This window comes from Echeneis naucrates, chromosome 6, assembly GCF_900963305.1.
Source record: "Echeneis naucrates chromosome 6, fEcheNa1.1, whole genome shotgun sequence".
In the NCBI taxonomy this organism is placed as follows: Eukaryota; Metazoa; Chordata; class Actinopteri; order Carangiformes; family Echeneidae; genus Echeneis; species Echeneis naucrates.
The window spans coordinates 4719204-4735100 of NC_042516.1; the positions used below are offsets into that span (position 1 = coordinate 4719204).

At 40.9% G+C, this 15897-nt stretch overlaps 1 protein-coding gene across 4 annotated transcripts in view; it reads right to left on the minus strand.

Annotated features, from left to right (window-relative positions):
* oxr1a (oxidation resistance 1a) overlaps nt 1-15897 on the minus strand; it is a 135502-nt gene that overhangs the window by 63564 nt on the left and 56041 nt on the right. For all 4 annotated transcript variants that reach the window (XM_029503541.1, XM_029503542.1, XM_029503544.1 and 1 more), the window contains one exon: nt 11868-12064. In XM_029503541.1, the coding sequence (XP_029359401.1) occupies nt 11868-12064 (197 nt within the window). The remainder of the gene's footprint in view (nt 1-11867; nt 12065-15897) is intronic.

A 15897-nucleotide genomic window follows, 5' to 3' on the forward strand; every position in this document is an offset into this window, starting at 1 on the left:
TATACACTTCAGGAGAAATGTGCTAGCATAGACAAACATACCAATAAAACACATACGTCTTCTAAAATACGTCCACTTATGAAATAGACTAAGAAAAACTTTTGCTTTTGCTTCAGCTCTCTTTATGTGGCTAAACTATAAAACTAGATTAATGATGTACAGCCCAGCGTTGATGCACTGTACATTGCTGCCAGGTTGTGAGGGAAGGTATTCCTTTTTGTTTCTATTCCTGCTCAGGGTGGTGCGTGTACATACTTGGACAGATGATGAGACGACATACCTCACTCCAGCCTTTGCGGCAGATTAATGTCCACAGATTGCAAATATGACCACAACAGTGATTCCATACCTGAGGCTTGACAGAAACTGTCAGAGAGCACACAGCCATAACCCAGCCCCCAATATATGTGTTATAATGTGTGCGTTTTCATTGCTCCACAAATATGCTGTATAAAAGTAATAAAGGAGGTTTATTTAAAGCTTCTTCAAAGTGTGTGTGCTCTTTATCACTTTATCTCCAGTAACACTTAGTGTGGCCATAGTGGAGAAAAGGATGAGGCATTTGGACCTCGTGTATATTGTTTCTACTGCTGTATCTTTGTGATAGTCTTCCCAGGCCCTGCCATCCAGTGAATGTCCAGAGCAATTACCCATGTGGGGAAGACAGCATACTGCACTGCCTGGCCAAATCCTGTCCTGCGGCTATTCTTCCTCTTGGATAAACCAGTGCATAGCAAACATGGCCCTGAAGCATGTCCAATACAGAGTTGTCCACAGTTTAATAAGAAGAGCAAGGAGGAGGATGCAGGGCTCCAGGTGGACGGGAGTGAGCTGTAATAATGGTCTGTTTGAAACTCAACTGCATCCATTTTAGCCCTAGATCTGAAACTACAATTTCCCTTCATTATACACTCAAAACTGTAACCTAAAAGAACTGAAAGTTTTTCTGTTGAAGTAATGGAGCATTTCAATGGTGTTCACATCACCAAGTAAGCCCTATTTATGTAGATTTAATGCTCTTATATTTTGCTGCATTTATGCACCATTCTGAGCTGCTCATGGTTTCAAAATCTGAGTGTGCTGTATAAAAGAAGAGGCTGACAAAACAATGGGTTTGGTCTGAGATGCTTGGGGACTTTTACAGACAATGGCCCTGAATTTTCAATCTTGCCCCACAATGACACACCAACAATAGATGAAAAAAAGAGCCAGGCTTGTTTTAATTATGAATATACATTTAAACAACTGGTGACAGTAAGGCATAGCTTGCAGATCTTCAAATGCGCACAACTGCAACTCACCAGTTTTCATTGACACTCAATGTCTCTGTTAATTCAATCAACTGTTCTGCAAATATCATCCATAACTGTTTAATGGTTTATGTGTTCCTCAGAGCTATCGACTTATTTATTCAAAAAAATGCTAATTTGCACAGGCTGACTTCACATAACCAGAGTTTCTTCTGTTTGCAGCTCAGCACAAACATGTATATTGGAAAGAGGTGAAAATAGAGCTGTTTTTAAATAAGAGCAGACCATAAATTCATGGGCAAAAGGGAAACAAATATCAACAGTTATGTGAAGTGGCAGGTCTTATTTTCCTTCTGCGGTGAAATTAATCAATAGCAGGGGCTGGTTCTGGCGTTCGACAGTAGAAAACTGCTTAGTCTTCATTTGCGCTATATGCAATCAATCCTAGCCAGAGGATTGCCCAGCCCTTTCCCAACTAAGTGGGGAAACGGTGGGATTACTTGCTCTGTGGCATTTATAAATTGCACCGAAGGAGTAGAGGGCCACAGAGAGACTCCCGGTCAACATAATTACACCAGCAGGCCAATAAATCTGACCAACAGATCTTTTACAGTAGCTCTGTCGTAAATTCAGTAGTGAGCCTTACATTACTTTCTTGTGCTACAGAAGAAAATATTAATGTTTCTTGTAGCCATCTCCAGTAAAAAAAAAGCAGATCAAAACAAAATGTGGCCTTGGTAGCTACAAATCTCTGTGGTCTTCGCCTGTGGCCCAGCTGTGAGTCAGTGTGGAGATTTAGATCTACACAATTTGACTCATGTACATCGCAGCAGAGTGCACTGCACATGAAAATCTGCATTTGGTGCCCTTGAAACAGGTGAAAGGAGAGTCCTTTTCAAAGACCATCTAATATTATTCTCTCATAGGGGGAAAAAAAAGACAGGAGCTGCTTAAAAGCACAGAATTGATTTAAGGACTGTTTATTGTCTCTGGGGACATTTAGGTGTATCAAATACTAAGCAAAGTATAGCTAAAGGATATTTGCGGCAGAGCTAACACAATAGTAATTTTGATGACATTGAAAAAGCCCAAGGAGAAGTGATTCTTTTATCCCAGGTGTGTGCACATGTGTGTCTCCCATGCACAAGCTTGTGTAGCGCAAACAGCCGCTTCCCCCTGCTGTAATATCATGATGTCCAGCTCACAGTATTTCCCACATGACTAAATACCTGTGGCAAGAACTGCAGTTCTCTCTGTTATTGAGAGTAATAATATAAAGCCTTCTTCTGTGACGAGGAGAAACATTGGCCTAAACAGATATTCACCATAGTTCAGTCAGGATTCTTCTTGGATACAACTGGGTTAGTGTTAAAATTATGGGACCAGACCATATCAAGTGCTCTTTTTGGGGTTATGGATAGAGACAAGGCCAAAATGAGCCAATCAGTGTCCTCCTCTCTCAGTCTGTGTTACACACACACAAAACCTGGAGAAATGCGCCATTCTCTGCCTCTGTGACCAAGTTAGTGTTGAAGCTGTTATATTGCTATCTGTGGATGACTGAAAAATACAACTTAACTTGGGGAAAATGCTTTCCGAATGTTCCCATCTTACTGTAACGCTGTAATGCTGCCCAACTCACTCTTCTTGTAATGAGGATATTAAACTGACTGGAGAACAAGGAAACATCTAATCGCACTAAGTGGGACCTTCTTGTCTGAGGCACCATGATGAAACTTCCAGCAGACCTGAAGCCCGCAAACATTGCATGTACCTCACGCTGCTCTTTGTTTACAGAGAGAAATTCTTGATGTATCAGATATACCAATTAAGGTTTGCAAGCATATGTGATTTGGCAGCTCTTTAGCGGGAGTCTAGCCCTGGAGGCACATTTGTTGTCAGGCTTTTCTTATCAACACACAGTGTAGACTATGGTACCCTGTGGGCTGCACCACTTTCACAGGATTAACTGTGGCGATTCTTGTACAATACTGCTTGTGTGCAGTGAATACCAAGTCTGCGTGGGGCCAGGCCCATGGGCTTGTACTCTGAGGAATACTTGTAAATCATGTATTACATGGTCAAGACTCACATTTCTGGATCACTGCAGGCAATTATGTGGACAACAAACATACTGATATGATGCTCTAGATCATTATTAAAAATTTGTGCGCAAAAAATACATTTCCATACCTTGTAGACTCCGATTATCTCTCTTTTTAAGGCAGCTTTGAAACACTTTAGGTTATTTTGAGTTAACATTTATAGTCCAATGGCAGTCCATAAGAAAGATCACACACACCTGCAGAGACACTTGTCTATTAAGGTAACAATAAAATACAAATCACCACCTCATAGATGCTGCACCTTGTTTACTGAATTTAAAGAATGTCAGGACTGGAACCCATAACTTTTGAAAATGATTATCACCACACCTCTTTTCATTTAAAGAAAGGACACTGTAACATATTCATTCAAACGTCTGCCAACATACTTCAGTACATGTGTTGTCTGCCACAGCCAACAAGGTGGTCTTAAATGGAAAGGAGTAAAATCACAACATGCAAATGTTTCGTATATTTAATAGTTCCGCATTAGAGCCAGTAAAAATTAAGTACTAACGGTAAGCAATTTAACTATCACATTCAACATATGTTTCATATTTAAGTGGTAATTTGTTGACCCCAAAAAGGGAAAAGCCGAAAGAGGAAAAAATAAAACAAACTATCAAAGAACAACAAAACCCCATTACTTCACACCTATTTAAAGCCTTACCTATATCACTTCAGATATTTGAAAAAACTACACAATTTATACAATGCTATTAAACTCTGACCCTATGTTATGCAAAGCCGATTCAGACACAAGTGCACATCTCTCAAAAACCGTGTTCTTAGACACGTAGCTTAATGCTATTCAGTGTGAAATGGCTAAGCTTAGGAATGAAAGATTTTATAAACATTGCACATTTAGACTATGTAGCCAGCACAAATCTGTAATCACCCTCGGCATGTCAATGGTTGCCAGGAAGAGTAAATATTGAATTTGAATGAATGTACTGTCAAACAGTGATGGAGACACTGAGAAGGGGAAAAGGCAGAGACATAAAGAAATACAGTACATAGGAAGAGACAGAGAAAGGATGTGTGGGTGGAAGCAAAAGAAAGCGTGAGTGAGAGAAAAACCCTCCATTGGATTTGTGTTGGGGCTAAGCTGCCCTCTGGTGCTACGTGACCAGCCTATGCCGCCAAGGCAAGGCGGCTTGGGCTTATCTCAGTACACACAAGCAGGTCTGCTGGCAAAAGCACCATGGCATGGCTGTGGGTGCTGCTGTCAGAGCGTGACAGATAGCTCTTACTAACTCATTCATTTTCCCTCCCTCTCACCCATTCACTCTGTTATTCTCTCGTTCTCACACATTCACTCGGGAAAAGCATGTCAGCGTTTTGATACCGACACACAACTTGGGAACTATTTGCACTTAAGGTGGTATTTAAGGGGGGAGCAGTTGCTTTCCACAGTGTCAGTAATGACAGCATTAGGAAATGAAGAGAACATCTGTTTTTCTGGTTTCTATGTCCAAAAGGATAAAAGCCAATTCTACTAAAATAATGTTATCAGATTCCCTCCTCCCAGAGTCTGCGTTTCTCTTAGCATTTTGTTTGGAGTTCCACTGTGTCATCGTCCTCATTTTTCCATCACAATGTGCAATAATATTGAAAAATTTTTAAGTCGCGCCACCACTGCCCCGGAGGACTGGTGGTTGAGTGGTTTAGAGTGTTTGCCCTGGAATCACAGCATCCCTGGCTTGAATTTGGCCATCGACCTATGCTGCAGGCAGTTGCATCTGCAGGCTCTTTATGGAGAAACAATGGTGCTACATAGCAACTTCAAAGTTCAGCACTGGATCTGATCCCAGTAGAAACACAATACACTGACTTTGCAACTCACTAAGACAGCACTGAAATCGACTGAAATTTTTTACCTTTGAACTAAAGGTTGACTGGTGCAATTTCAAATCAACCAGAAACAACTTTACTTTAATACCAAGGTCAAACATTATCTTCATGAAAACAGATATTCAAGAGCCACTTACAGAACAGTAACAGGAAGACAGTGGCAGTAGTGTAACTGTCACCTCTGGCGACGGTCTGGATGTGTAAACAGAGAGATGTGTGACCTGAGAAAATTAAATTAAACCAACAAAAACAAACGGTGTACTGCCTGCAGGACTGGCTTTAACTGTCAGCTGCCATTGCGATGAACTCATTTGATATCATGCTGTGACTGTACAGCTGCTGCTAAAGACCAGAAAATTCGGTTTTCAAGGAAAAACACTCCAGTATCAAGTATCAGAAGTAAAGGAGCAACAGGAGCAGCCACTTAACACTCAGCCTGACTCTTCCTTCAATCTATTGAATAGCTGCTAGTTAAATTCTGGCCACTGAGTCCCTGTGTTTCAAACAGGGCTTGGTGGAAGCCTTGAGTGTATTGCTGCCCCAGCACAGATTTCTCCCATCTTCGATCCTGCAGTGAAAATCCAATGAATAACTAACAGGGGAATAATCAGTCACGAGGTGGCAGTAGCAGGGTCCACTGCTCTCAGGGGGTTAGGGTACGACAACGTATGGTTCTGTCTTGTTTATTAGCATTTCCTGTCAGGTACTGTAGATATAGTGCTGTGTTAGCAGAGTCAGGCCTCTGCAAGCCACGCAATACTTACTGTGCATGTCACTAGCTATAATAATCACACACTCACACACACGATTTTAAAAGGACATTATTTATGATGTTACTGATGAGGCTCAGACTGATTTGATCAGTTGCCAGAAAACAAGCCAGATACTGCTCTTTCAATAAAACTTAGATTATTTTCTGGCTGCCCAGTAAAACTGGGTCTGATATCAATGTTAAAGACGAAAGAGAAATGAAATACCATGGCCGCACCTTTTATAATTATGTCCTGCCTTCAAAGTGTCAACCTGGTTATTATTATGCAAGAACAAGACTTCACCTGTATCCCACACGTGGAAATAAGTCAGACATGAACATTAAGGGATAAAATGGCTCTGCTCACGACTGCAGCCAACCTTGGTGCCACAGTTTGTAACAATCTGTTGGTGCTGTCCGTTTGTCCTTGAGACAGATTACCCTTCTGCCTGTGCCCCCTGGGCAAACACACAGGAAATACATTAGAGGATAACAAGGTAGAGAGAGTGACACGAGTAAGAGAGGGGCAATAGAGGGATCTAAGACTCTCCCTTTGCTGCCATATTAACACATCTACACAAAAGGATAGTCTTAAACTAAAAGAATAGAACTTTAGAATGTGCACAAACACAATGTGCTGTAGATATAGGTAATGAGGATGAGTCAGCCTCAGAAACATCAAGAAAGGACAGCACTCCTACAGCTCAGATTCAATGAGAACACAGTGTAATGAAAGGAACACTTAAAGTCATGCTCAATTGGTCTACAGCTGCATAGACACTGTTGGTTGCTCTCTTTCCTAGATGAGCATTCTGTGCTTCAGCACAGATGCTACAGGCCAGTAATGATGTAAAGGTCAGACATGGCAGTGGGACTTGGAGGCTGTCAGACACAGATGCTGGGAGTCTGGGGGAGCTGCTGTCAACAGTGACCGTCTCAGAAGGCTCAAAAGGCTTCCATTGCTTCCATCTATCTCCTCTACTTTTTTCCTTCTTTATTCCTCGTTTGCCTTTATTTTTTTTACTTTGCCCTCTCTTTCATTCATTTTCCTTTCCAGGTTTCCACCTTTGATGTCAGTGAGACATTGTGTATGGAGTGAATGACTTCCTTCTCTCCCTACTGTGACAGGGCCCTTCCTTCAGCTTCCTCCTCATCACTGTTTCTTTCCGGTTTCCCCTCACTTTTACCTTGCTGACAATAGTCAAAATGTTGAGTGTCACTCATCAGAACATGTTAACATTCTCCTCCTTTTAACGTTGAGTTCAAGGACGCTGCAATGAATGTAAGGATGTAGCATATTTAATGTATGAACATCAAAATATTAATCACTGCCTCTCCTTGGAGGTGAGAAGTGCAGCTGGTATTGTCCTGGTAGAAGGCTCATTTTCGGGGTTATTAAAATGTTGGTAGTGAATGCTTTGTGTGTCTAATGACTGGTCTGTCTGACAAGTCTGCCAGACAGCACATAACTGTCTACCACATTGTTACTATCCCATCAGAATAAATTAACATCACCGGCACTGCGGGAACAATCTGGGCTGGCTTTGACTATACCGCAATGCCACAGGGCCCCACTTAACGGGTCCATCCAGCAGCAGGAACGAGAGAGACTGGACAGTCACAATGTCTCATTATCTGATACAACATAGATGACTGAAAGAAGCAGTATGTCTGAAGTTATGCGGTGAAAACCTAAACCTTGATCTGAATGTAGTTTATCTTGACTGATGCTAAGTAAAGTGAATGATTAGCTGCCATGACTCAGGTTTTAGAGCCTTGTACCATTTGTTACTCTGCAGTTAAAGCTGTAAATTCACAGCAAGTCACAGTCATGCTTCATTTAGTATCTGAATGACTGTGACTTCTGACCATGCACTTCTAAATCGAGCGCACAGTTGTGGTTGCATGGACAGTGGCTGATAACAGCAGGATGAAATATCAACAGTGAGTCCACCTATTAAGCTTTTATCCCACAATTTCCTCCATTGATTATCGTTGAGGTGGGTGACTGTTGACCAATCTGCTCTCCGATCAATTCTTGGCCTAAGGAGCAGCGTCAATACATGATGACTTTGTAGAAAGCTTATGAGAATGTGACACCAGTGGACAAACAAGGAAGAATGACACACGTTCACCCCCTCTTGACTCTACAACCTCATATGACACACTCTCCCCAACTCTGCACGTTTCCTTCAAAAGCGCAGCTGCTGCAGTTTTAAACTGCTGCACTGATTTACATGACAACTCAATGACACAGGGAAATTCAAATTCACCAAAAAGCCCTGAGAGAAGTGCAAAACTTGGAACGTAAAATAGGATGATCAATCAACATAAACTCACTTGAGATGCTTAAGGTAACATCTACAGATGCCTGGTTTTGCTTGAGAATTGGGAAATGTGCCATGTTTTCTTTATTTCAGCTTATTTGCAAGTTGTTTGTGAAAGTCGTTGATCAAGCACAGCTTTGTCAAGTCCCTGTCTGGCTTAATGTAGCCAAACTATCATTACATCCATCGGCTGATAGTGAACTGTACAGAAAATTACCTTGCATGGTAAGTACATTATGCAAGATCATTTTGTAAGCATGCTAACATGCATGCATGTTTCCTGATAAATTATAGGTATTATCAACAAGAAAGAACAGAGGTGTGATTTGTTTCTGCTATTGAAACACAGAAACTGAATCAGGGTTCTTTCCTCTTTTGTCCCATTCCAGGCTATCCATTTATATTATGATGCATGAGATCCAGATGCAGCCTGTGTGATGGCACAGAGGATAAACTAGAATTACTGTCTACAGTTATTTACCTCTGCCAACCAGCCGTGGTACAGGAAATATGCTCACAATCTTCACTTTCTATGTTATGGTATTAAATAATGGCCATAATGTTTTCCGAGAACATTAAATTGAAATTGACTTTTGACCATTAGGATATACTCTGTTTATCATTTTATCCTGTTAGACATTTGTGTTAAATTACACCATAATTAGCATATAATAAGTGATGGCCAGTAATGTGTGATTTTTGACCTTTTCATGGGCAGGCCCTGCCTTACATTAGGATCTTATGGAAATCTTCCAGCTCTCTCAGTTCCTAAAGCTCATCCCTCCCACATATCTTATAGTCAGGATTAAAACTAAAAGGTGCTCCAGCTTTTGCAGCTGCTGCACAGGACTCTGGATAAGATCTGGCCCTCTGAACTATATTTTTAAATCTAGATTAAAGCATTTTAATTCACGCTTTAGCTTGGTCACCTTTAAGTGTCTCTTCTTTGCGTTTTATTATGTACTATCTGTTTTTCTTGTTTTTTTATTTATTATTCTTTGTACACCACTTTGGTCAGGTTAATACTGGCTTTAAAAGGGCTTCAAAAATAAAGTTGACTTGACTTAGAAGCCAAATTGACATTTGTGTGAAACTGGAGCAAATTTCTTTGAGGATTCAAAAGATGTTCACGGTGCTAAAAACATGTTTTGAAGCTGAGGGTTTAGGTCAGGGCATGGGAAGCCATTCCCAAAATTCCCAACTTTCAGTTGTCTTGCTGTTGATTTGAGGTGGATTTGAATAATTTGGATGTAGTCCTCTTTCGTCATTAGTCCATCCACTTTGTGCACTACACTAGTACCACTGGCAGCATGATGCTACCACCACCATACTTGACAGTTGGTACAGTATTATAGGGTTTGAAAGCCTCACCTTGACTCCTCCAAAACTTATTTCTTGTCATTGTGGAAAAATAGCTCAATCTTTGTCGCCACAAGACATTTGATTTGTCCATGTGGGCAGCTGTAAATTTCAGTCAAGGTTGAAGGTATCAATTTTGGAGCTGGGGCTTCTTTCTTAGTTGACACCCTCTTAGTCCATGGCAATGCAAAACTCTCTTCACTGTAGACAGTGACACTGGTGTTCCAGTAGTTTCCAGTTTATGGCAGGCCTGAGCCTTGGTGGTTCCTGGGTTGTTCCTGAACATCCTAACCAAAATCCTTTCATCTGATGGTAACAGAAGACAGGTCTTCTTCCAGACATTGGCATAGTGGTGATGCATCCAAATAACTTTCCCATCTTGTTCAAATCCTGGCATGCCCAACTGGGAGGAGACCTCAGGGTTGACCCAAGACCAGGTGGAGAGATTATATCTCCTCACTGTCCTGTGAGTGCCTCAGGATCCCCCAGTCAGAGTTAGCCGAGAAAAGGAAGTTTGGGGCTCCTCGCTAAAGCTGCTAGCCCCTTACCAACTTCGGATAAGTGGTTGAAGATGGACAGATGGAAAGAGGATCAAGTTAAGTGTTATGTGCATCAAGAGTTACTGTCACGCACCAGAATTTAATTTCCCCACATTTGCCGACATCACCAAGCCTTTTTAACAAGCGAGTATGTCTGTCAGCCCACTTGACAATATGCGCTGCTCTGTTGATTAGTAATAAATCAGTTTGACTTGTAAACCAAATTACATTGGTAACTGTGACGTTAATCAGACACAGATAATCAAAATGGTGAAATATCAGCGTTCACGCCTGAACTTCTTTGATTAAAAATTCATACCAAATATGGGGAACTCAAATGTCAGCTCTCATTTTGTTGTCAATGTTATTCAGCATCGCTCTACAAAGCACTATGAATTTAGTTTGTTGTTGTTAGTTCGTTTTTGTTATTTTATGTGCTTTGTTCCCTAATTTCTGATACTATCTTGTCGATCATTTCCATGTTTTTACATGTGTCATCATCATCTAACTAAAGTGTGGACCAAAACCTAATTTTCCTTTTTCCATCCCATATGAAATACATCACATATACTGCAGCAATAGTGCCATGTACCACTGTGGATCATCACTGGATCATTCTTTTAGTGAACTTTTCACATCCAGGATATTAACTCCATTACATTACACTCCAAATGTCTTCAGTGTATACACAGTGCCCTAAGAGTCAGTCTGACATGACATGTTTCCACTGGGGGACCAAGGCACAGTGACACAAATGTTTAAAAAAAAGCCCTGGTATTTGTAGAGTCTGGTACAAAACCCAACAGCAGCAAACACTGTTTTCGGGTTCAATATGAATATTGGTGAACTATACAGAGTATATGAAATAACTGAGAAAAAAGGATAAAGTAAGAGCTGAAGCACCAAGGATGCCACAACAAATGTGAAACAAATCCATCCAAAATAAAGATCTAGACGATCTTTTGGTTGCGTTCAAAAGTTCTGTTTCACCAACACCCTGTCTCTTTCCAACGTTGACTCGAGCCAGCTGCTGACAAAACCACATCAAGGAAGTGATCAGAGACACACTGCATTTATGAGTTTAAAATTAGTTTAGCTCAAACTCATTTCATGTGTGGGAAGTCACCTCCCTTAAGTGTACTTATTCTCACCACAGTAACCTACCCTCCAACACATAAAATAGAGCTGCAGCAGACAGTCGGATTCATCAGCGTTATTAACCTCATCACAGCCACGTAATTAGAGTTTAGAGACAAGACGTGAATTAGATGAGCAAGCCATGGACTTGATGCAGCACCAGTTTTCCTGAGTAAGAAGTCCATGCCTACAGTTTAGAAAGTGTGAAACACTCAAACACTCACAGGCTCACATATACACAGAATAGCCTGGCAGCAACTCCTTATGTTATGACGACAGGATAATGGAATAACTGGACATGTAACATTAAATACAGTGTCTTAGTAAATTCATTGAAAATGTAGCAACGCTTGATGATATTATGGCACAGGCGCAGTTACTATCATAATATGAAAATGTGATTAATATGTGAGTTTGGGAATATTACAAGGTTATTTTTTGTAATCTCTGGGAAAATGCTAGAGGGGATGAAAAGCATTTTTTCATATAGGATCTGTTAGATTGTGCGAAACAAACAGACAAACTCCACCCCCTATGTCATTTACCTATGGTGTAGCCTCTCTTCAGCTCCCCACACCGGGGGCTACGGCGCTGGGAGTTGGTGGTGTTGTTTTCCTGCACTGCGAGGACGGTGGTTGTCTTGGCAACAGGTGAAGCAGCCTTGTTGAGGGGCGAGGCTGGCACGAGAGTCGGGGAAAAACCTTGACTGGCAATATCCACCGACTGAGACTTCTTCTTCAGTCTGCAGGGGGATAAAGCATACCAATGAGGCAGAGCAAGTTGAAAAATATCCTGCATGTCAGTGTTGTTGTAAATACACAGTTGAATGGGAAATGATACATGATCTTCACTGTTCAATGGGTCCAAAATTAGGATGCGTATTTGCATCCTGCTGCTGTCAGTGTCAATATGCTGTGTCACAGACAATTTTTGCTGCAGGTTGGGGCGGGGGGGATCAATAGACTAATCACATCGCTAAGTGAATTTATTAGCATCACTCTGCCTTCCCAATGCAGAGATGCCTCCACAGAGAGAAACAAATGAAGCACAGAGGGAAACTGGAGGACAGGAGATCAGAGTTCAACATTGGCAGGAACATAAATTTTAGTGAGTAACAACCTTCATCAAGTCCAGAGTTCTGTGACCTCCAGTTTCTTCCTATTTGTCCTCGCTGTTGCAAAAGCCTTTTACCAGGTTTGATACTTTTGTTGGCAGTCTTTTTTCTGCAATAGCCACACAGTGTATGTATTGCTTGTTTGTATTGCTTTCACATACTCCTCAGAGGAGGAGGTAGAGTTGGTCAGTGGCTTGCTTCTTGTCTGCATTTAAAGATTTACGTGGGGAAAGAGATTGAACCCCAAATTGTTCTGGATGCATCATCAGGGTGTGAGAGCGTATTTATTTTAGATATGGATTTTATGAAAGTTTGTGTGCATGGGTAACGCTGAGCGTTCAACAAATCGAGATATATTTTCAAAAATGACCTCAAAGCATCATTCCTAACTGAAAGCATCAGCTGCAGTGAAGAATAAAAGAGAAGTTTCTTCAACCTTCTCTTTGGAGTAAAAGGCTTAAGAAGTAGACTGCTTATGTAAAAAGTATCAAGGGCTCTGGCAAGGCTGTGGAAGGTCAAGTCAAATCTGCCTAAAACACCAGGCCAAAGAAAGTTAAAAGGATGACAGGATCTTGGTTATAAATGAGTTCATTGGGCTAATCTGAACATGTAATCCCAAAGCACTTAGTGGTGGGTCTGTCCACCAACACACTGCACACAAAATGCACCCAAACACATGAGCACATTGACACACAAATAGGACAGAGAATAGTTGTGAAAAATCATGAGATAGATAAAAATTTTAAGTAAAACAAAGTAAAAAAACAGCTCACAAAATGTTATCTATCTACAGTCTGGAAAAGTCCTGAGATAGCAATACATGATTCCCAGAACAGGGCTCTCACACACATACACTCAATCATTCCAGCAAAACTGCTGAAGCGAACAGAATCTTCCTGGCCATATCACCCGAGTGCCCATCCCCTGATGGTCCACAGCAGCACACATGACATAGTGTCTAACTGCTTAATGAAAATGCATAACCACAAAGGAAATGCTGTCCATCACCGTATGCAAGTTTGTGTGTTCTTATGAGTCAACCATAACCAAACAGTGGAGAGAGGGGGCAGAAAAGAGCAGGCTGAGCTACGTATACACACCAGGAGAAATAATTCTGAAGTGCTCCCTTGAGTCTATTCAGTTGAAAGTAACACTCTCACTCAGTAACCATTTCTTACAACCACAAAAAGCTCCTAATGGTCTGCATTTTTATGTGTTTCTCCCTTACATGTTATCTTCTCTTAACAGAATTGCACACAATGGAAGTTTTCAGAGCCCAACAAAGGCAGACAAAGTTAGCTGGATATGCCAAATTTTGCTAATGACAATTCTGAGGGAGCTGTTTGTTTGGATGGGTACATAATGAGGTTGGAGAATGAGTAAGAAGCAAAGACCAGCTACTGTCGTTAATGGCTGCAGATGATGCGACAGAGGAAAAAAAAAAAAAAAAAAGATGGAGAGAGAGGGAGTGTCAAGCTGTGTGAGGTCTATCTCCACTCCCTTAGGACTTAGTACTAATTACTGTCTCATCAGAAGAGAAGCCCATCTTCTAGCTCTGTTTCACTGAGCTACAAGGCCAAATGCTATCAAAACATAATGAGTGTGTGCGTGTCAGAGATCAAGTAAAAAGGAAGGGACAGAATCAATGAGTTTGTTGCAGAAAGAAAGATGGAAACAGACAGACAATTTAAAGCAGTACATTCAAGCTTGTGTGTGTGCAGTTCATTCATTATTTTTATAGTATGACAGCAGAGTTCAATTACACTCCAATTTATTCATGAAGCCCATCTTCACGTGCACATTGTGTTTGCAGTGAAAGATGCACTGAGGTCCAGATTCAACTTTGACAGCCAAGCAGTCACAGGAAAATAAGAAAGTCCAACACACAACAAAAATTTGTATGACCCATTGCTTCTAAACAACACTAATCTACTGCTAAAGACTCACTATTGCCAAGGCTCAACTGAAGTACCTCATTTGCTGAAGTGAAAATCAATTATTAAAGATATTTAACTTGGAAGAAATGCACTTAAGTCATCTGCAGGGCTCTAGTCAAGACTCCAGTACAGCAAGTCCAAGTGAAACAGTTGCATGGAGCCGAGACCCAATCAAGATCCATACCCAACAAATCAATATTGTTCATTGTCCTGACTGATGCTCAAATGAACTGTGATACAAGACATAGAATACAGTTTGACTTTAGTCACTCACTCCATTTCGATATAACAAGGCAACATGCATCTGATCAAATTATTAAAATAATCAAAACCTGAATACGTTATAGAAAAAGGCTTACATTACTGATCCAAAGTGGCAAATGCTCATGAGTGGAAAAAAAAGCAGAGACCAAGCATGGATGCTTACTCATAGATCAACACGTGACTGTGGCCCAGTGCTGTAGCCTTATGGGACTAAGGGGTGAGAATGGAGATTTTTTTCCTTCTCCTTACTATCTTACACATACATTTTGTCCAGAATTACATGCATTTTTTTTTGCAACAGTGTAGTGCTAGCAGTGTTTTGTTTTTTTTTTTTAAATGAGGGACAGCAACCAACATCGTTGGCAATTTTTTACTAACATTTTTTTCCTAGACCTTAGTTGTAGTGGTCCATGGTGCTGCTGCACGTGAATGAAAATGTGCATGGGCAATAAAGGAGGCAAGTCACCCAAGTCATTTTCTATAGCTACAATTGACAGATAACCCTTAAACATCTCACATGTAGGCAGCTGGTATATAGTAGGTAGTGGCTTCACCCAAAAGCCACCAGTCCACTCTTAGCAGACAGGTTTCTAGAGGGGGGGGGGGAGAAACCAAAAAACAAACAAACAAAAAAAAAACCAACTCATAGTTAGAAAAGAGTGAAATAAGATTTTTATGCAAGATTGGCTTTACAGGGAATAGCCCTATGATGATGGTGGCTGCACCATGTGTCAGTCCACACAAGTCATGTGTCCAGTCACACAGCAAAGGATAACAAGAATGAGAGACATCAAAATGTTTTTATCCAATAAAATGCTAATAGTGCACATTAAAACTGCATAGAAGGATGACTTTTATGATTTTATGCTATTATGATTCCTGTCCCTCCTGCTCTCAGTTGTTTCACTCCGCATCACTTTGAACTGATATGGTGTTTTCATAGTTTCTCCTCATGTTCATCCTTCCAATCAGGTAATGCTGGGCATTGCATACATTGCTGGGCTCTTGCTCAATCTTTTACAGTCTTCAATTCACACTGCTGTTAATGGGAAAAGCAAGAACTAATATCCTTTATTTGACCGAGAATGTGAAGCCAACCCAAAATGTCTTAGAATTTGGACAACTTGAATAGCATTGCTCGAGTGATTGGAGACCTCAGGTGTCAAACTGCAAACCAAATTAGTTGCACATGCCAGGCACACAATCAATCAGAATTATTTTGAATGTGATCACTTTGGATGGCTTAAAAAAAACAAAAAA